This window comes from Rhinatrema bivittatum, chromosome 4, assembly GCF_901001135.1.
Source record: "Rhinatrema bivittatum chromosome 4, aRhiBiv1.1, whole genome shotgun sequence".
NCBI classification, from domain to species: Eukaryota; Metazoa; Chordata; class Amphibia; order Gymnophiona; family Rhinatrematidae; genus Rhinatrema; species Rhinatrema bivittatum.
Genome location: NC_042618.1, coordinates 334,695,700 through 334,717,661, shown reverse-complemented (window position 1 = coordinate 334,717,661; position 21,962 = coordinate 334,695,700). Strand labels below are relative to the sequence as shown.

At 43.3% G+C, this 21,962-nt stretch overlaps 1 protein-coding gene across 6 annotated transcripts in view; it reads left to right on the top strand.

Annotated features, from left to right (window-relative positions):
• MGAT5B (alpha-1,6-mannosylglycoprotein 6-beta-N-acetylglucosaminyltransferase B) overlaps nt 1-21,962 on the top strand; it is a 498,248-nt gene that overhangs the window by 466,549 nt on the left and 9,737 nt on the right. For all 6 annotated transcript variants that reach the window (XM_029600396.1, XM_029600400.1, XM_029600401.1 and 3 more), the window contains exons 15-16: nt 17,601-17,675; nt 19,147-19,403. In XM_029600396.1, the coding sequence (XP_029456256.1) occupies nt 17,601-17,675; nt 19,147-19,403 (332 nt within the window). The remainder of the gene's footprint in view (nt 1-17,600; nt 17,676-19,146; nt 19,404-21,962) is intronic.

Here is a 21,962-nt window from a genome sequence, read left to right as displayed (position 1 = left end):
GGCTGCCTGGGGGATGGGGAGGTGGGACTTAAAATACCTCATCAGCTGCACTGGAGGGTGAGCACTTTTGCTGGTTGGGGGGGGGGGGGGGGGGGGGTTGAGACTTGAAAACACTGCAGGCACTTTGGCTCTCACTGGCTTCCAGCAGTTGCTGGAGTCCTTGACCCTGCATTTGCAACTCTGGAGCTGCTCTTTAATTAGCCAATAATTAGGGTGAAAATCGGTTTAAGCCAATTGTTACTTTTAGAAGAATTCAGGAATTTATGGGTGAAAATTGGTTTAAACTGAAAACGAAGGACTCTAACCATATTTCAGACTCCAGGGTCCTCGCTATGCTGAGTACAGCAACAACATTTATTTGTATTGTCCAGTAGGAAAAAAAAGTGAGACTCTTCCCCAAACTTGCATCCTATGTGATCTATACCAGATGTGAATAAAGATCTCTGTGAGGGAGTATATAAGTAACTACCTCAGAACACCTTGAAGGACTGGCCATAGCTGGCTGTACTGGTTCTCCTTAAATGCCAACCCAGAAGGGATTGTGGGTCAGGGTACATCCCTGCAGACTGGGATAAGAGACCAAGGCCCAGAGGGATTAGGGAAGCCCCAGGAGAAAAAAGGAAGCCTTGAGAAAGCAAATATAGCTGAACCGTAAGTTGCATTGCCACATTTGTTTTGTTGAACTGCATGGAACAGCAGGGTTATTTGGTTTTGTTACATTTCACCAATAAAGAAGTATATCAAGATTTTTTCCAGAGTCCAGCCTGAAGTTTGTTCTCTGGTTATTCCTGACTGCTTTGTACCACAGTCTCCCAGGGTGAAGATCACATAAACCATTCTGTTTCCCAACCCTCTTCTGGAGGACATCTAACCAATCAGGTTTCCAGGATATCCACAAGGAATATGCATGAGATAGATTTGCATACATTGGAGACCTAGTATATGCAAATTTATCACATGCATATTCCTTGTGAATATCCTAAAAACCTGACTGGATAGATGTAACTCCAGGAGAAGGTTGGGAAACACAGCACTTGACTCCTCTTCACCAATGAATCCTTTCTTCTAGGATGGGGTAGGCCACGTTGGTCTTGGGGTGCTACAACCAGGTTCGGTTTTCAGGACATCCAAAATGAATATGCATGAAGTATATTTGAATGCACTGTCTCTATTTGTATGCAAATCTATCTCATGCATATTCATTGTAGATATCCTGAAAACCAGACCTGTTTGTGGCACTCCAGGACCAGAGCTGCCTACCCGCGTGGTGCTCATTTCCAATCTTAATTAAAAACCTTGGTAGGAGTGATTAGGGATTACGGAGGGATTTTTAACTGATCATTTAATTGAAGCTGTAATTACTTGATTGCACTTTAGCTCTTCTCTTAGCTCAAAGTGGTGGATTGTGCGTGCACCAAAAGTCCACCTTTAACACTCAGTGGGCTTCATACCAACTCCTAGTGCTAAAACGAGCAGCATCTCAGGGGTGGATGGGGAAGGTAATTCTTTCAATGTTTCTGATTTAAGAAATGGAGTCATAATCAGCAGCAAAAAAAAAAAAAAATAATAAAACAAAATTGAGAGAAGAGTCCTCAAAGCAAAGGCACACTTCAAAGTAAAGCAGAAGCTTACGCTTGGCTGCTTGTAAAATTAGATAATATGTGCTTTTGCCAGTCACTCTTATCATATAAGAAGGTCACTTGTTATGAAAGTCAGTGCTTCCCTCCCTTTGCTCATGGCACATGCTGTAGGTGCCCACAGTGACATTCCTACTGATAAGAAATTAGGCTCAGTACATATTGATTTGTAAAATAAACTTTAAACATAGGGGCCATGCTATGCTAAACAGCAACAGTGAAATATCCTTTTTATGATTATCTTGTGGAAAGATTACAGTGACAAATCAAAGTGTTTTGTTTTTTTTGTCAGCCACTAACAATCAACTAATTAGAAAAAAAAAAAAAGCCATTTTTCTGCCTATTTGGAATTATGCTAATAAGCCATTTTACAGATAGAAAAACTTAAAAAAAAAAAAAAGATTGCATACTCAGAGTTTTGAGCAGATTCATAGAAATCCACCAAGCAGATTAAACATCAGTAATTCAACACACATGCCCTGTAGAAGTGCATTGTTAAAATAAATATCAAATGAAAACCTTTGAAAGACAGAAAAATAAATAATATCCTCAAATATTAGGAGTGTGCAGGGTTTTGGGGGGTTTTTCTCCTTTGATTCATGGGTTGGGTTTTTCCCATTTCATTTCTTTATTTTTCTTCATTTGTTTTTAGGTGGCGCTATTGGCAACGCGTGCTAAAAGTTGGCCCCTGCTGATTAAGCCCGTATGCAAAATGTTTACAAAAAGGCCTCTTCCAGGGGCTTCCCCTGCATGTTGCTTCCTGCCTTCCTTAAGCTTACCAGATCCGGCAAGTCAGGAGTGACTAGGAATCATTTCTTCTCTATTTCGATCCAGGGACCAAGGGGGGGTGGGAGAGCGTTTAGAACTCAGTTATCCTTATATAACCTCCAGCCCAAATGTCTGTCCACGAGAGCACACAGACCCAGGGTAAGGATAGTGGGATAACAAATCCAGCATTAATATTCCACTATCACTTCTTATCAAGTCTTACACTGCTGCTAGTTGTATGCGGCACTGTACAGATGCAACTAGGAGAGCGTTTTCTGCTCCGTGGAGCTTAGGATCTAGTCAAGACACACAGACAGCGCACCCTCTTTGCTTTTCTTAATGTTTCCTTCCTCCATCGTTTCTCGATCTCCTTCTCCCTCCTTTCTCTCAGCATACTTCTTTCTTATGGCTAATAATAGCTTCCATTTAGATGCTAATTGGCCTCAGCGGAGTGCTGTTCTGCATAAAGTACTTTTTGGTGGTGCAATAAAACTAAGTATTAAATATCCCAAGGGATTCTGCCGTAGATTTGTTTTTAAGGGGGTAGGGAAAAGCCAGACCGCGGGGGGGGGGGGGGGTGTGGAGATGGTGTCTCATATTTTATGCTGAACTGTACAATGGCATTGCTTTGCTGGTTTGCTTAGACTTTTATTTTCGTTTATTTTCCGTCTGCACCTCATATCTGTTGGTGGCTTATTTTCTGCCTTCAAGTGCTTCTGTAAGCCACTGCTAGTGAGGCTTACACTAGCAGTGTCTGCGGGGGAATACAGTTACCTTTTGTACTTAAGGCCAACAATGTGTGGATCTCTCCGGACTCTCATGCCAGTGAGCGAGCACAGTCCCCAGCATCTGCTATAGCTCTTAATGTTGCAAGGTAACTTGGGCTTCCCCATCTTCTCATGAATCGTCAATTACTCAAGCTGACCATCCTGGCTCTTTAAAAATGCATCGGGAAGACCGAAGAGGAGGAATGGATGCAGGAAAATAGAGAAGTAGCTTATAATTCCACAGCATAAGAGCTAAGTGTGGACAATGTATTCAGGGTTATTGCTTAGTAAGGGGAAGTGCCTGGTGGTTAGGGGGAGAGGAAGCGCTAACATGACAGAGGTGGAGATCTCAACAGCAGTTGGGATGGGAGCTAGAGAGCTTTGGAAGACACTCAGTGGGGAGAAGAGCTTGGAGGATGAAGTGCAATGCTGATCCAAGAGTAGGGGGAGAACAGAAGGCTCGAGTGCAGGTAGAACGGGAGCCGAAGTCTTCCCAGAGGTCCTTCGCCGCTTTTCGGAGCTATTTTTTTTAAATGTAAAAAATGATGAAAGAGGCTCCCACACTTCACTTCAGCAGGTGGTAAAAAAAAACAAACAAAAATAGTACTGGAATTCAAAAGGACGTGGAAATGGATGGCAAGAGGATGGCAATGATGCCCTGGGTAACCTGTGGTAACTTTTCTGTATGGAGGTAATCTTTACAGCGTGGCAGATAGAACCCTAAACAGAAGGCAAAAGGGTAACTGTGAGGAATGGCAGGTACAACCTGAAGCAAAAGGCAAGGGGGTAACCTGCACAGAGCAGCAGGTACAACCCTAAACATCCTGCTAGGAAGATTGGATGGGCCATTTTGTTCTTTATTTGCCATCATTAACTTTGTTGTTATGTTAGCAAGCACAAGGGCAACAGAGAATTAAAGAAGACTGTAATGGAGTGTGATGCACTGCTTGCACGGAAAAGCTGAAATAAATCAACTTTTATTTTGGATTCTTACAATTGTCTCTTTTCAGTATCACGTAACTATATATAGGAAAATGGTTAGGTTACATATGAAACTTGTGAGCAGTAGCACAGTCATCAAAAGCTTCAACCCTGGCTGCTGCCAATTCCTGCACTTTTCCTATCTCTACTACTATTTATCATTTCTAAAATGCTACTAGTCATACACAGCGCCATCCAGATACACAAGAGACAGTGCTTGCTCCACGGAGCTTACAGTCTTGTCAAGACACATGTAGCAAGCTACTATAAATCACGTTCCTGCCCCAGTGAGCTTATGTGTTGGAGCCTTCAATGTGGACCGAGCTGCATCTGGATCTGAGTGATATGTTTTGGACCTGTCAAAAAGGGGTTTTCAACCCTGCAGAGAATGCATGCCACTGCAGTCAAGGTGAAGGAATATAAAAATAAGTCAAAACCTCTGTGTGCTTTCCTGTGAATGACAAATGTTCTGCAAGAACCAGCATCTAGCACTCACATTGTTAAGTCTGGAAAAGTTCTGTACTGTTTAGCCTTTCCAGAGAACAACATTATATACCCAGCAGAGGAAGAAGCCAAAGAAATGCCGGGAGACCATTTAAGGTAGAAAAGGCACAAATTCGCTGGCTCTGTGTATTTTCAGGGCGGGTGTTCCGGGTTCAGATCATGCACACTGGCATTCTGCCCAGGGGCTCTGACCTGTGGGGGGAAGGGCTAATCTCACTGAGGTCTACACTGGGGTCTACCTGAGAGACTTACCCAATATAAACACATACAATTACTGGGATTCTACCTGGGAGCTTGAACCCAGGAGCTTATTCCCTACACAAAGAGTCACACACAAATTTGGATTCAGTACATAACGGTTCCAGGTACTTAGGAAAGTAAGTTTATTTGAGCAATAGGAAGATAGAACAAAAAAAAATATATATATATATGAGAAAGCTTACAGGTTTCCAAAGGATCAGCCTGTGCTATCACGTCAAGGAACCACTATCCCCTCTCTCTCTCGCTGTCTCTCCTTGAACATTAAAAATGCTTGTGAAAGCAGTGTTGTTCCCTCTCTCTGATTTCTTATCAAATTTCAGGCGCAGCTGTGTTGCCTTCACTTTCTCAGGCTTTTGTATAAGTTAATAACAACTATTTTCTCATTATAGACCTAGTGGAATAACTAAATAAACAGACTCTTGCCTGTTCATAAACATTTCACAGTGCAAGACAATAAATAGGAGATCACTCAGAGGTTGGCCTGTGGCCTTCAGACTAGTCTGTGTCTGGGTGAAAACTCTGAATACATACAGCCTACCCTTTATATACATTCTCAGCAAAAGTAACAAAAAATGACTCCAACAGTGGGGACAGCCAGGAATTGGAACTAGGAGCCAGGAAGAGAGGAGTGCATCTGGCAGCTCAGCTATCATTTCTTCTGAAGAGCTAATTATCAAGAACGAGAGACAGAAGTCTTCACTCTGAGGAAATTGAGAGACAGATAGTGTTCTTGCTTCAAGGCTGAACTACATATAAAATCCCAACAAGGGACAGAGGAACCAGGAGCTTAGAGGCTGAGGGACCTCCTTTCCAGAGATATCCAGGCCGAGGAGCACATGGCTGGATCATCCTCCTGAGTTAAGTGATCTAAACTTTGCTCAGAGAGTATCTTAGCATAGGAGGGAGAAGGTTTATTTCCTTGCCTTTTGACCCCAAGTTCAGTATCTCAATTGCTTCACCCTTTCAGCCAAAGTCAAGCATAAACCCTTGCTGGCAGGTACTGGTCGTTCTGTAAGAGACTGAAACCAGGTCTGCTTTCTGTTTAGTACCAAGTAAACCGTTTGGGGAAGCCCCTCAGGAGAGAGGGACCTTCCACACACTGCAGTGCTCATCTGTTTGGTTTCTCATCTAGCCAGCTCCACTGTCAAGAGGGACTTCTTCTTTTTCTTAAGTGTTTGTTTTTTGCACAGAATTGTGTGTTTGGTAGAGGGTGCACCCTTTATAAACAGATAACATTGGGGTGGCTCTCTTCCACCCCCGCCCATTTTTATGTACTCAGGAGTAAAGACAATTTTACTTCACTGTGTACTTCACTGCTTCCCCCCCCCCCCCAGCCTTTCTCTATTAGCGTTCCCTATTTTTTATTTTTTTTTTACTATCCATATGAGTATATTGGTTGCCCTGGCTAACAGGCCATACGCAGTGTTATTTCTGCATTGCTTGATTTAAATAAAAAAAAACTGCAAGTTTATATTATACTTCACTACTGTACTTTTCCCATTTCATGTTCTGGTTGGATTTACTCTCTACTTACACAATACTAATATTACCGATTTATTCTGGTCTGATGGCTTTATCTGGTCTGTGGGTGCCACAAGTGAAAGGTTGTTTGGGAAGGGCACAGAAATTGTGGTATTGGGGTGCCCGGGACCCTGTCTCATCCCCCACTCAGGCTACAAACCTGAAGGTAAATTATATTAATAAATATAATTACTCATGTGGTGCTCCCCACCCCAAGCATAGGGGTAATTCATAGTCTGGACCAAGACGGGCCCACGCAAACAATCATGACAAACAAGAGTCTGTGGAAAGTGTATTTCTTCCTTAAGCATTGATAATTCAGTCAAATTTCTTAACATTAAGCTTACAACAGGGGCTAATCCAACCATTTTTTTTTTGTATGTGTACTTCACTATCTAGTTATAAGTTGCCAGACTCTGATCTCAGGATAAAATCTGAACTATGACAAAGAAGCAGCAAGTACATCCCCCACTGGCAAAATGTATCCATCAGCATGGTTCTTTGAGGTATCCCTTCCTCTGTAAGCTCTTACTCCTTGGCTTTCTTCTCTTTTATATCTTTGGAACCCTTTCGTTCTCACTTTGGACCCTGGCCGTGTAGGGTTTTGGAAATGGCTGCTTTTCTAAAGAAGTGCGATCTGCTCTTAACTCTCCTACAATAGCTTGTTTTGAAGTGTTTAATGGTTCTAATATAACAAAGCCCCAGGTCACTAATTTCTCAACCCAAGCCCTTGGTCTCTTTAGACAATGAAAAGACCCATTAAGAAGACGGTAAATGCTGTTGAATTGTTTACTATAAAAGAGAGCTGAAATGTGGGGCGTTGAGTGAGCAATACATCTGCAGGGCCGCATCAATTATAACAGTTCAATTATATAGCTTCATTTGAAAGGAAAAAAATACGTCCATATAAAAATCACCTACGGAAAGTAGAACAGAAAGTAACCTTTGTAAATCAGACAGCTTTGTAGTGATATGAGTAGAATTAGCTTGAAACGGCTTAATGGGGAGATGCAGCCTTGTAATGTGTAGTACAACCTGGAAGGCTCCAAGAGGCAGATTTTAAAAGCTCTGCACGTGTAAATCCGGCTGGATTTACGCGCGCAGGGGGGTTTTGCGCGCCGAGCCTAATTTGCATAGGCCCGGCAACGCGCACAAGCCCTGGGACGCGCGTAAGCCCCAGGGATGGAAAAAGGGCGGGGCATGGGCAGGGCGGTCCGGGAGCAGGGGCGGGGCCATAGGCCGGCATGTGCAACCTTCGCCTGCCCAGAGGCAGGCGCAGCTTATAGAAAAAAGGTAAGGGGGGGTTTAGTTAGGGCTGGGGGCGGGGAAGGGAGGGGAAGGTGGGGGAGAGGTGGGGGGCGGAAAGAAAGTTCCCTCCAAGGCCTCTCCGATTTCGGAGCAGCCTCGGAGGGAACGGAGGAAGGCTGCACGGCTCAACACGTGCAAGTTGCACAATTGTGCACCCCCTTGCGCGCCCGCATGTACCTCTTAAAATCCGGTCCCAAGTTTTCTGTGGTCTTGTAAATGCAGGATGTGATCACTGCTGCAGAGTCTCTGCACTGTAATATTCTCACATCAAATACGATGTATGCACACATAAGGGAAAACCAGCAAAGATAGAAAAGCAAAAAGGTTAATATTATAGCAAAAAAAAAAAAGTTAGTATTTAATGAACCGATGTACTCCCAATCAGCAGAGGCTCAGGCTACAAACTAAATAAGTAATCAGTTTTCCCTAAAAAAATAATTAATTTCTTTAATAACTTTTTTTTGTGAAGAAAGTTCTTAAGGTTATCAAACCGACGGCATCATTCATCAAATCGCAATGTGGCCTTATCGCGTGCGCTAGAGTGTTATAGCACGCGATAATGCCCTAATGCACGCGGTAACTATCGCATCGCAACTTAAACATGCAAATTAGGGAAAGGGGAGGGGTTAGGGCAGGGTTTGGGTGGGGTTAGAAAAATTTTGATTCCAGTAGCACTGTGGGCGATAATGTTTTAGACATTATCGCCGGTTGTAGCACTGGAAATAACCCCACCTTTTTCAGTGGTGCTATGGGGGCGATGGTGTGCAGTGTGGCCAGTGGCACACTATCGCCCCTATGCCCCTTTTTTATTTCATGACTCATCATTCCGTTATAATTATAATTATAGCGGAATGATGTCCCAGGTTAAGTTTCCATATAGAACAAAAGTGTGAAACTTGCAGAGAAACTAGCTCAGCCTTCTTGGAGACTACCTCAAGCCGGATTAGCTTTGTTGCAAACAAACTGGACAGGTAGGCCAACGATGAGCACATTAACAAGATGGGAAATATCCTTTTGCCTTCCATGAAGGAGCTAGATACTAGAAGCTGTGAACACTGGCACATTTAAAATGCCTAAAAGGAAGAGAGTGAAGGGCTTTTTTTATCTTTATACAGCAGAAGTCATAGATTTTTTTTTCCTTGTCAGTTTCATACTGCGCTTATTCCTTCTGTTGGTTTTATTATTCTCTTCTGTTGCTGCTTAATTGTTGTTCCAGAATGACCTGGATTCTGATTACTATTACAATATGTATTATTTTTGCTTAAGGAATGGAGGGCTATCAACCTAATTCACAGCCCTGATTTTCACACAAATTTCTTTCTTTTCTTTATTTTTTTTATTGCAACATATATATATATATAGCCATTTCAATATGACACATATGTTACTTAGCCAAACTAGCACTGGAAAAGGAGCATATATCCACACTGATAAGATTACTCATACAATTACGACCAAGGGTTTATCTAGAAAACTGCATAACATTTGCAGACAACCACTAATACAGACCTTTGACATAGAAAAAGAGACGATGTCAGCAGAAAAGAGCCATTTGTTCCACCCAGTCTGTCCATTTTGGGCCTACTTGCTGTGCCGTCACAGGTCTTCTTTGATCGGCGGTCTTCTCCCTCCCTCCCTCCACCACTAAGGCCCCTTTCTATCCATCCTTTGCCATGATTTCAGCTCCTACAGCATCCTCCATTGAAAGTCTCTTGACACATGCAGCTCTGTACAACAAATAAGAACATAAGAAAATGCCATACTGGGTCAGACCAAGGGTCCATCAAGCCCAGCATCCTGTTTCCAACAGTGGCCAATCCAGGCCATAAGAACCTGGCAAGTACCCAAAACCTAAGTCTATTCCATGTTACTGTTGCTAGTAATAGCGGTGGTTATTATCTAGGTCAGCTTAATTAATAGCAGGTAATGGACTTCTCCTCCAAGAACTTATCCAATCCTTTTTTAAACCCAGCTACACTAACTGCACTAACCACATCCCCTGGCAACAAATTCCAGAGTTTAATTGTGCGTTGAGTAAAAAAGAACTTTCTCCGATTAGTTTTAAATGTGCCCCATTCTAACTTCATGGAGTGCCCCCTAGTCTTTCTATTATCCGAAAGAGTAAATAACTGATTCATATTAACCCATTCTAGACCTCTCATGATCTTAAACACCTCTATCATATCCCCCCTCAGCCGTCTCTTCTCCAAGCTGAACAGTCCTAACCTCTTTACTTTCCTCATAGGGGAGCTGTTCCATCCCCTTTCTCATTTTGGTCGCCCTTCTCTGTACCTTCTCTATCGCAACTATATCTTTTTGGAGATGCAGTCTCACCATGGAGCGAAACAGAGGCATTATGACATTTTCCGTTTTATTCACCATTCCCTTTCTAATAATTGCCAACATTCTGTTTGCTTTTTTGACTGCCGCAGCATACTGAACTGACGATTTCAATGTGTTATCCATTATGATGTCTACTTGTCTAGATCTCTTTCTAGGGTGGTAGCACCTAATATGGAACCCAACATTGTGTAACTATAGCATGGGTTATTTTTCCCTATATGCAACACCTTGCACTTGTCCACATTAAATTTCATCTGCCATTTGGATGCCAATTTTCCAGTCTCACAAGGTCTTCCTGCAATTTATCAAATGGGCTTCCAAAGAGGAGAATGAAGCAGGGGAGGCAGTCGTGGGTTTCTAGCTCTTATCCCAGTCTGCTCTGAAGAACGTACTGCCATAATCCTCCTGTGCCAGGTTACTACCACACAGCGCTCACTCCAGAGCGCCTGTGTCAGATTTGTTGTGTCATGTTTTGCTTTTTTTTTTTTTTTTTTTTAAATATTAAGTTAGTTTTATTTTAACTGCTAAGGCAAGGGGGGGGGGTGCTATTAGTTTTAGAAACTGGATTAAAAAAAAATTACAATCCATGATTGAATTTTTTAAAAATTTGATTTATTTTCCTCTTCTAACAGACTTCAACTGTCAGGTAATGACCATCGAGTCTCACGGCTGACTCGCTGGTGCAAGCAAGCATTCATGAGCATATTTGAATGGTGTCATGGTGATTTCTGCTCTAGTGAGCCTTCTGTGAGAGTAACATTACTTTCAATCCATTCCAACTGAGCAGAACTGCTACTGAATTGGCGGAAATACCTAATCTGGTGGCTAAATGCTATTGAGTGTCACAGATGATTCGTTTAGTTTCCAATAAGATCGTATTTCTGCAAATCTATCCATCACCACCCCCACCCCTCTCCAATAATGTTTTAATTGTTTATCCAATTCCATGTAAATTTGTGCCCCAGACAGCGATCCACCCAGTGGCCTCTGACTCACACTTTTAATATACTTTTGATGCCCCCAGCACTTAGAATCTCTGTTTTTTCAAAACAATTTCCTATAAGGAAACATGCCAGTTAAAGTTCAGTTATAACCCCAGGTTGCTCAGATGTCATCAACCATTTTTTAAAGCTGCCCTTCCATTGGTTAATGCCTATGGCCAAAGACAGATATTAGGCGGCATGAAATAATCATGTATTTCCCTGTTTTAATGGGTACATCAGTTAAGGTTTTTTTTTATCTGTTTCATAGTTTAATTCTGAATGCAAAGAGAACACGATTCACAATTGTGTGATAGGGAAGGTAGGTAGCAATGATGAGAGTACTTGTGTGAAATCCCTGGAATGGGGAATACCCATCTGGTGCAGATACCTCATGTTAACTACCTGCGTTTTTGTAGAAACTGCGTTCCTCATATGACATTGTGCAGATTTTCTTGAAATGAGAAGTTCCACCCAGAACTCTAATGGAGCCTTCTTCCTGGACTGAGTGCATGGGCACCCAGCCAGGTATATATCTGGATCAAAAAAAAAATACGGTAGCCCTGTCAGGATCCCATTGGACCTTCTCCTCCTCCCAACTAGAAAACTCAAAGTATGTTATATCAGATCATCAGTTCCATTCTTAATATCTCAAGTAAATAAAGTCACAGTAGTCATCATAGGGCTACATCATAAGTACATCAAAATAAATAAGTCAGAGAAAGTACATCAGAGAAATACATTAGGGTAAGGCACTCACTGTGAGGTAAAGTGATAATGAAATAAGGTACAATGAGGCAGATCAATAAAGAACACATTTAGCTACAATTTTAGTATGCTAGGATGACGTGCTCATGCGTGCCCAGCACACTCTTAAAGGAATGATTTCCTGCAGTATTTTATTTTGTCAGTGAGCACAACTTGAGAAATAGACCTCCCTAGGTTTGTGGCCCAAAAGCTATGTTTTTTCTAGTAGTTTTCTGAAAACTACCAGATTAGGAGCTACTTTGATTATGGGCAGCAAAGCATTCCAAGGGGTGGCCACTAAACCAGAAAAGGCTCTTTTTGTGGTGGCTGTGATGCGTAGCTCCTTAGATGTAGGCATACTTAGGGCTTGGGACCAGGAGCATGGGGAACAGGAGGCTACATGTGGGATGAGTTGGCAGTTGAGATAGGATGGTGTACAGCTATTTAGGCCTTGAAGGCCAAAACCAAGATTTTGAATTGGGCCCTGTAAAGTATCTGAGCTAGTGCATTGAATAATGGGTGTGATCCTCTCAAATTTATTTGTATTCAGCCTCAGCCAAGCTGCAGTGTTCTGTGCAAGCTGCAAGCACTAGATGAGTTTTTTGGACTCCCAAAGTAGATCGAGTTGCAGTAATTCAGGCAGGAGATCACACAGGCCTGGATGACTGTGGCACACATCAGGACATCGAAGTTGGGTCAAAGGTGGCACGATTAGCATAGCTGAAAGCAAGCTGGCTTGGATACTGCCAGAATTCAAGCGTCAATAGTGAAGTTGGAGCCCAGCACAAATTCCAGGCTGCAAACTTGACAGATGAAAAGAAAAGGTGTCTGTCCCTTCAGGGATCACCTCAATAGTTCAGTTTGCCAGGATTTTTTTTCCTAGTCACAGCACTTCTGTGTTTTGTGGATTTAGTCTCAGTTTATTTTGGCATCATCTCTCAGAGGTATTTCCCAGGCATTTATTTAGGTTGGCTATCACTTTGTTGGGGGTCTGTGCCCAAAAGGTCCAGTAATTGAATGTAGTCAACATGTGAGTAATGATGATCTGGTGATCTCTGATGCCCTTGCCTATGGGGGCTATGTACCTATTGAATAGTGCTGGTGATAGTATAGGTCCATGTGGCATGTCTTAGAAGAGAGATTGAGGGCAGGACGATACTGATCCTAGCAAAACAGTCAGGGAAGCCATTCTGGAGAAAGAAATTGAACCAGTCCATTGCTGGGTCTGCAAGCCCCAGGTCTTTTATGTTTAAATCTGTTTTATTGGTTTTCCAAAGTAAACAACTAACTGATCAGAGCACTGGGTTGCTCTGATCAGTACCCCAACCAATCCCCCAACTTCCCACAGTAATTCCCCCCCCCGGATGCATAGGATGTTGTAGTGGACAGTGTCAAACACTGCAAAGAGGTTGAGGAGTACCAGCAATGCTCTCTGCCCATATACCATGCAAAGTCATATTTTATCAAGTAGGCCCACTAGTACAACCTCTGTGCCAAAATATGGCCTGAAGCTTGATTGAAATGGGCCCAGGCCCTTTGTGGCCAGCAAGACATCAGATAAGTGCACTAATACAGCTTCTTCAACAATCTTATCTCGAAATGGTAGTTTTGAGACTGGGCGGTAATTACTCGCCACACTTGGATCCAGGTTGAGTTTCTTAGGGTTGGTCTAAATATTGCTTTTTTTTAGGCAGTCTACATTGAGGTAGACTTTAAAAGCCCGGTGCGCTTATCAATTAGAGGATGCATGCCCAAGTTGGTCTCACGTGCGCCTACTTAATTTTGAAAGCCGTCCAGATGTGCACTTATCTCCTGCTGCGCGCATATCTCAAAAGTTTTCAAAAAGGGATGGGGCGTGGCCATGGTCTGCATGGGACACAGGCATTTCAGGGCATGGCCAAGAGTTATGCATGAAAATACTTTTAAGCCTGGGCGCACGCCCAGATCCCTTGCCGCATAAGTTTTCTTCTACTACAGAGGAGGTGCATAGGCGTGCACCCAATTTTAAAATTGGGTGCACATGTGTGCGCAGTCAGGCTGTTTTATAACGTGCACTTATATACGCACGCAAGTTCTAACATGGCCATGTTGCCGGGCGCGCACCGGTGCACATGCACCAGTGTTCGCCCACGTGCCAGTATGAAAGTTACCATCAATGTGTTTGTGGTAGAGGAAGTTGAGTAGCCTGGACTTGGCCACCTTGGTTGTCCAAGAGGGGGAAGGGGGTCTTCATGGCATGTTGTAGCTTTGAGGTTCAAGAGAAGGGTATCTAGATAGAAATGTGGGTAGATACATTCACAGTAATCTCATAAGCCGCCTTCGCTTCAGAAAGTAGGCTAGAAAGAGACACACTTTGAGGGCTCAGAGTGAAATTTTGCTCAGAGACCTAGAAGGCACATGCTTCTATATATTTTCCCCCTTAGTTTCTCTGCTGATCCCAATCAAGTGAACATAGGGATAGTTAGCAGCAGGAATAAGGCTTCTGTTGCTTTTTCTCCACTTGCAAAACAAAACTGCAGTGGCCTTTTAATACACGGCCCATTGGGAGCCACTAGAGAGTGATCTAGCATGTTCGGTTCTCCCTGCTCGCTCATTCCATCTGTTTCTTGGCAACAAAACCTGTAAAGCCCAGAGGGAGAGACACTCGTAATCTCCCAGCAATGTCCTCAGTATTTTATCACGCCTCATTCAGCATTTGGATTCTTCTGCCAGTGTTTTTTCAGTGCTCTTGCTTTGGGGGACTCTTTTAGATATTTGAGATCATGGGGTACTTGCAGATGGAAGACGCTCAGCGCCGTGCTCAGCACAGCAGCAGAGGGCTTAATTCTTTAAGGCTGGCAATACAATTATGCAGATATAAATGAGACGAGTTTGAAAATGAAAACTGGGAAATAGAAAAATGAGCGCCCCCTGGAGGAGATAATGGCCTAGATTCATCATCAAGCTGCTATAAATATAGCAGAAATAGCGCCCTCGATAAAAAAAAAAAGGGGGGCATGGCTGGGGTAATTTTCCTGGTACCGCATCACGTAGCTATTTTATCGCAACATGTGTTACATTTATTGCACCTGTGATATTTTCACGTTGAAGCTGAGAAGTCCCTGAACAGGCTTTTGTTACATTTTGGGCTGCTGGGGGCGGAGAGAGAGAGAAGCACACACCTCTGGAGAGATGCCCCCAAAAATTAACTATTTATACCCCTGTAAGGGAGGGGCACTAGTAACTCGGGGTGAGGTTTGTGGGGTGGGGTGGGTTCTGGGGGGGGGGGCAATTTTACATGCGCAGTCATTCATACGAACAGCAGAGTTACCATCAGGGAAGATTTAATGTGATTTGGAGGGATGAAGGATAAAAGGAGAGTAGATTTGTGACATGTACTTTCTACCTAGCTTGATAAATCTACTTTTCTTTCTCCTTTCATCCCTCCAAATCACATTAAATCTTCCCTGATGGTAACTGTGCTGTTCGTATGAATGACTGTGCATGTAAAATTGCCCCCCCAGAACCCATCCAATCTCCCACAAACCACACCTTGAGTTACTAGTGCCCCCTCTTACAGTGGTATAAAACGTTTAAATAACAGCAGGCCTCCATAGAGTCTGTCTCTCTCTCACTCACATATTTGTGATACATCCCATGCTAATCAAATTTGGCTGTAACGTACAATGCAAGAAGAAAGGTAAAGTTAAATCCCGTGACAGTGTGCTACATTATTGCATGCAATGTTAATCAGCTCTCATTTTCCATGTACTCCTCCCACTTGCATGAAATTTTCAGATTTGCATATGCATTTCACAATGCAGTGTTTATCGCATGCGTTATGGTGGGCATTAGGGCCCTAACGCCCATGATAATGCCCTAACGCATTTTGATAAATGACCCCCGATGTTTGGTATTTGAGACAGAAAGGTCAGATGTGTGCTAAAACATTGTGCGGAGGGATCAATGAGGGCTGCGGTGGCACCTGTGTGTGTGTGTGTGTGTGTGTGTGTAAAAACCAAAGCAAGCATCTCTGCTCTGGAGACTTTATGGAGCATGAACTTGCTGCTCCTTGTTAAACAGTAGAAGCCTTTCCAGATAACAGAGATTTACTTTATAGAGAGAAGTCTTCTGACAGTCACAGATACAGTCAAATTACAGCTATGGTAGACTTACTCCCAACCATATAATCACCTGTGTTTTTATATTATAATAGACATTTCAAAAATTGAAATGCACTGTAAATTTATGTAGTTTGGAAGAGATGAAAATAATGACATTCCTTTTCTTTGCTGTTTTGTTTCCTAATTTTTTATCTCGTTGAAATAAAAATGTGATGCCATCTTCTGTCTCTGTTTGCCCAGAACAGTAAGAATGCACGCCCGATTTTATAACATGCGCGTGCAGGTGTGCGCATGTTATAAAATCAGGGGTCAGCGCGCGCAAGGGGGTGCACACTTTTGCATTCTGGTGCGCCGATGCCCACGGCCTTCCTTAGTTCCCACCCAGTCTGCTCCAATTTCTGTGCGGACTGGGAGGAAACTTCACAACCCCCTACACTAACCTCCCTTCCCCTAACCTACCCACCCCCTAGCCCAGGGATGGGCAATTCCAGTCCTCGAGGGCCGCAAACTGGTCTGGTTTTCAGGATATCCCTAATGAATATGCACAAGAGAGATTTGCATGCACTCTGCCTCAGTCATATGTAAATCTTTTTCATGCATATTCATTAGGGATATCCTGAAAACCCAACCGGTTTGCAGCCCTCGAGGACCGGAATTGTCCACCCCTGCCCTAGCCCTAGCCTAGCCCCCCCCCCCCAAAGCTTTCTTACCTTTTGCGCCTGCCTCAGGGCTGGCACAGGTTGCGCGCGCCGGCACCCTCCCAGCACGCGATCCCCCGGCACAGCAGCAAATGGCTGCTGTGCCAGGGCTTCTAGCCACGCCCCCCCCGGACTGCCCCTCCCCGACCACTCCCCACCCCTTTCTCAAAGCCCCAGGACTTATATGCGCATGGCCGGGCCTTTGAAAATAGGCCTGGCGTGCATAAGGCCACCTATGTGCATAAATCCCCAGGATTTACGTACGTAGGCCTTTAAAAATCTACCCCTAAGATTTCCTTGCTCAGTGGATGTTGGGTTGTACGTTTCCTGTATGGTTTTGCAGGGATGTGGTGTGACCTGCGTTTTGGAGGTACACTTTTTTTGGCTTTTTTTTTTTTTTAACTTCCACCCCATTGTACTGTGGAATTTGGAATCGTGTAATCAGTATTTCAAGCAGCGCAGTACATGAGGAAAGGATGTAAGAGCCCATCCTGACCAAAAGGCGCCCACCCAAACCTGAGTCACATCACATCCCTGACTTTCAGTGCTGACCATATCGGAGCAGTGGAGGGATATTAGATTGTAAAGCCCCTCAGGGTAAGGTCCTTTAAGTTCTTGTGCATGTTTTTCTCGTTTGTAATTTTTTTGCAATATCTCATTTTATAAACCTCTTGTATTTTTTGTAGCTCCTTGCACATACACAGAGCTGTGTTAATTGTTTGTGTTCTATAAATAAATAATCTGCTTAATCTGAAATTTTTTTTGCTTTCATAAAGGAACAAACAGTTGCTGCTAATGAGAGTTTGTAACCCTAGGCTGACTTTCATCCCCAAGCTGCAGAGTGAGATCCTTTTCTAGGAACTGTGAATTAATAGCATACTATGTCATCATTTCCAGTAGTGCCAGTAATGAGAAGACATTTACAGGAAAAAAAAATGTTTTACTGCTGCCTCTTTAAATTGTGTGTTCTCTTGTATGACAGGTAGAGCCTTACCTTCCTTTTGAATACACCTGTGAAGGAATGCTGGAGCGACTTCATGCCTACATTCAGCACCAGGTATGCTCCCCAATGGTCTCCAACCTGCCTGATCACATAGACTGAAGTGGAATAGAATAGAGTTCTCATCCCCATCTGTTCTGAAGCTTACGGTATAGGATCTGAGCTGCTGGCCCAGGCCTGCTGCTTCTTCTGTGCTTCCCCAGAGTGCATCAGGTTTGGTACCAATAATAAAATGTTTTGGTCCACCTTCCCAATTTTTAGCTCAAGGCTAAACATTATGACATTTTTATTTCAGGTGTACAATGCCCCAAAAGGTTTACAATCTAAGCAGATACCTGAGGCAACAGGAAATAAAACAACCTGCCCAGCGTTACTAGGAATGTCACTCGGGAGAAGTGGGCTTTGAAGCCTGGTTCACAGTCCATTGTCCTAACCCTCTCGGCCACTCCTTTTCCCTATGAGGAATGCAGCTGACCTGCATGTCCTGCCCAACGGCAGAAGGAAGTCCGAGCCCAGGTCTGTGCTGATGGTTATACGCGTGCCGCTACCAGGCAGCACTGGGAGTGGATCCTGAGGGAGGAGTTTCATCGTGTCCAGGCCTTTGTGACATTGCTGCAATGCTTCATGTTTGCAAGTGGAGGAAGTAGAGAATTATTTTCATTGCTTGCTAGATTCGATGGCTCCCTAAGGTGAACAGAGGCAAATAAAGTAACAAACTTGCCATTGGCTGGGGAAAAGCACTGCAAAGCACTGCAAAGTCCTTCTCCAAGGACTATCCAGAAATCAAAATAGGAAAGTGTGGGGGGGATCCATGCAGTCAGGTATCCTCATGCAGAAAAAGATACAGCAGAGTAATACTTGGGTCTGTCCTAAGGACTTCACCTTGGAGCCCAATAGACAAGATCTCAGGGCGCATTAGGCCCATCCACACCACCCACAGAGTTGTGGCAAGCCAGGTTCCACGACAGTGGGTGGCTTATGTAGTGGTAAGAAAAATCTGCAGATGGGCTGATGGACCTACAAGGATATGACTAACTTGTCAAATATACCTTTATGTGGCAGAGACAGGATTAAGAAACATTAACACCCCCCCCCCCCTTCCTGGGGCTCATAACTCCCATAAAATACTGTAAACACTTCCTCCTCACCTCTTATATCCTGGGTGACGCTTTATAGCAAGGAGTTTTCTTGAATAAGCAAAAGTATTTAGCTCCTGCCCTTCAACTGAAAGAGCAAGAAATCAGCTCATTAGCAATCATCCCACTTTTTCTTCAGTGGATTTGCCGTGGCTCAGATGGTCGCTCACGCATCCGGTCCCATTTCTCTGACTTGTGAAGAGATGCTGAATAATTCAAGACTGAACTCTGTGTTGGTAGGAGCCCCTTAGTTGAAAGGGAGACCCATCTCTGTAACTCCCACTCGAACTATAAAATTCACCATCAACAGCTCAATAATTTATGCCCTCCAGTCCAGCGTAAAAGGCTCTGCTCCATCTAAGTACATCATTTGCTTTGCTTGTTCCTACCAGGATTTCTGCACATCTCTTCCCTCGGCATTACCCAACGCCACACAGGAGGTGACTGCCCCCTTCTCTTTGCTAGCCAACGGAACGCACCTGGTCTGGCCGCCGCAGGGGAGCGGTCCTCCATCCTGGCCTCCGACTAGCTCCTTGCAGGTGTGGATCTCCGAGGCGGGGCAGTCGTGCATCGAGGCCTGCCGAGATCACGCACATCTCTGTGAGCCCTCGTTCTTCAGGCTGATTAATGGGAAGAGAGCTTTTGAGCAGTAAGTTTCCGTGCAGAGGATTTACCTCGGTGGAATCCTTGCCAGTTAAGCACTGCTGTGAAGTGGCAGCCACAGTAGATTTTTGTTTTTTTTTGTTTTTTTAGTGCTATTTATTATTTATATATTGCCATCAGTGTACACTATGTGCTGTGCAGGATGAATCACCTGAGTGCTTTGTCCTTTCGCGGGAAAGCTCGCAGTCAAAATCTGAACGCGGGGAGGGGAAGTAGTTTGCTGAAGTCACAGAGTGAGTGGCGGGAAGGGGGAATCAAATCAGGATCTCTAGGTTATTATATCTGACCACCATTGTGCCCTGTCAGGGACATACAAGAAGATCACAGCTGTGGCATCTGCTGGTTATGTGGATCTTAACATGTTAAGGAAAAATAAGAAAGCTCATATGAAGGAGAGTAATTTTATTTGATAAAAGGCTGGACCCAGAAGCTACTGAGCTTCAAATGCTCAACAAAGCAATTTGGGAGTAATTTAGTAATTTTAGAGGGTCTTTGATGATGATTAAGCAGTGTTGGTATTTTATTACCCAAAATCAAAGGAAATGGCTTTCCCTTGGTCCCATGTTTTCATTTAAGCATGATCAATATTCTTATTTTGCGGTTTAGTTCTTGCTTCTCATTCACTTGATTATTTATAGTACGCAGAATGAGATTGCCCTCCTACCTATCATCAAAATGGCCCTAACTGTGGATATGGACTGGTTATATGTTAGCACCACCATTACAATAATTCCAGACAGTGCTAACATTTTCATTTAATAGGTTTTAGTGAAAAACAGAAGCTATTGGTCCCCTATGAGAATTAAGACAAAATGAATTTTTAGACCATTGACATGTGAATTAAAGCAAACATGAATCCTTAAGATATCTGCTATCCCTTCTCCTGTATAATTTTCTTTCTGTCTTTTATCTTTTTCCTGAGCAGATATTAGTATTTAAAACTTTTGATAGTGCCTCTTAGGATAGCCGCTCCCACCTTTAGAAGAGACCTGAATCACGGCGCTCTTGCGCTGATCCATGTCTCGGACTCATTCAGGCACACACGCAGCGCACCCTGCCAACTAGAGGGCTCAACAAAGGAAATTTCTGGAAACAAATTGTGGCTACAACAAAAAAGGTGCACAATCTCAATCTTAAAGATATGTACCAATGCATGAAATAAAATCCTGACAAGAAGAAATGTAAAAGAAAGAGAGGGGAAGTGACAGAGCCAAAGAAATGGGTAAGCCTGCATGTTGAGCAGCCTGGCTGGTACTTCTGCTCAAAGGCCAGAAAACACAGCATGCCACAGGCAAGCATGTAGGGTTGCATTAACTTTAGGTGTTTCACTATAAACATAAATAACCACCAGCGTGGGAAGCACACAATTATATATTCTCTTGATTCTCACACAAAAAATGTCCACTATACAGGATAAGTCTTGTATGCCAGCACACTTTTGAAGTAGAAAAGGGACAATCCTATCAAACCAAAGACATAGCACATTTATATAGCCATTGTCCAATTTTTAATCAAAGCCCCTTCCAAAAAAAAAAAAACCCTCTTCATCATTCAATAAAAACATATTTTTGTATTTTTTTTTTTTTTTGCATATAGTTCAAACAGATATTTTTACATGTTTAAAACAATTTTTGCATATAGTTCAAAACACATAGAGGTCAATTTTAAAACGAGGGTGCATGCGCTCATACCCGTGTGTATCAGCACCCGAGCTAGGATAAGCTGTAATTTTTATAATTGTGCGTGCACTTGCGCGCATATGTTTAAAATGCACCAACCGCGCGTAAGTCTGCTCCTACTTTTAAGAGGTTACTCGAGCACAGCTAGCGTGTGTGTGTTCCATATGTTTATCCAGTTATTTTTAGCTTTTACGTGCATATGTCAGCAAATTTAAAAACATGCTCCAATGAGGCACATTCCCAGTTTTGAAAATAGTCCACCAGTTTTTCCAGTTAAAAGTGAGGTCTTTCACAGCTCTTTAGTTCTTCATGCTACACACCTCCCAGTTGATCTGGACACCTTGCCCTGCTTTATAAGCCCTAAAATTCGAGATCTACAGATTTGCTCCTCATTAGGGGCGACGGTAAAGTCACGCGGATATCAAGCGTATACAGGCTATGGTTTTCGGTTTTAAAAGTCAGAGTTATGGGCGTAAACCTTGGCCCCGCCCCATAAAGCCCATGCTCCTCCCCCTTATTCCTTACGCATGGGTACATACGTGCATATTTTGCAGCTCTTTAAACTCTGCTTTGCTTGCGCACGGTTCACATTCGTGTACATGTGGGCATTTTTGTGCGAGCAGCGCTTTTAAAATCGACCTGCTAGTCATTAAAAAAAAACCCCCACTTCCTTCTTATTCAATAGATGAAAAGCCCAATATGATCCCATGTGTCATTGCTTTACTTCAGGGCATTATGTTCTAGTCATTGGGCATCATGCTAGCTCTCTTACCTTCATCAACATTTTTGACTCACCTGCAAACATGAATGCTCAGCATTGTATACATGGGGAGCATTATGGCTTCAACCAATCACAGCACTAGAAT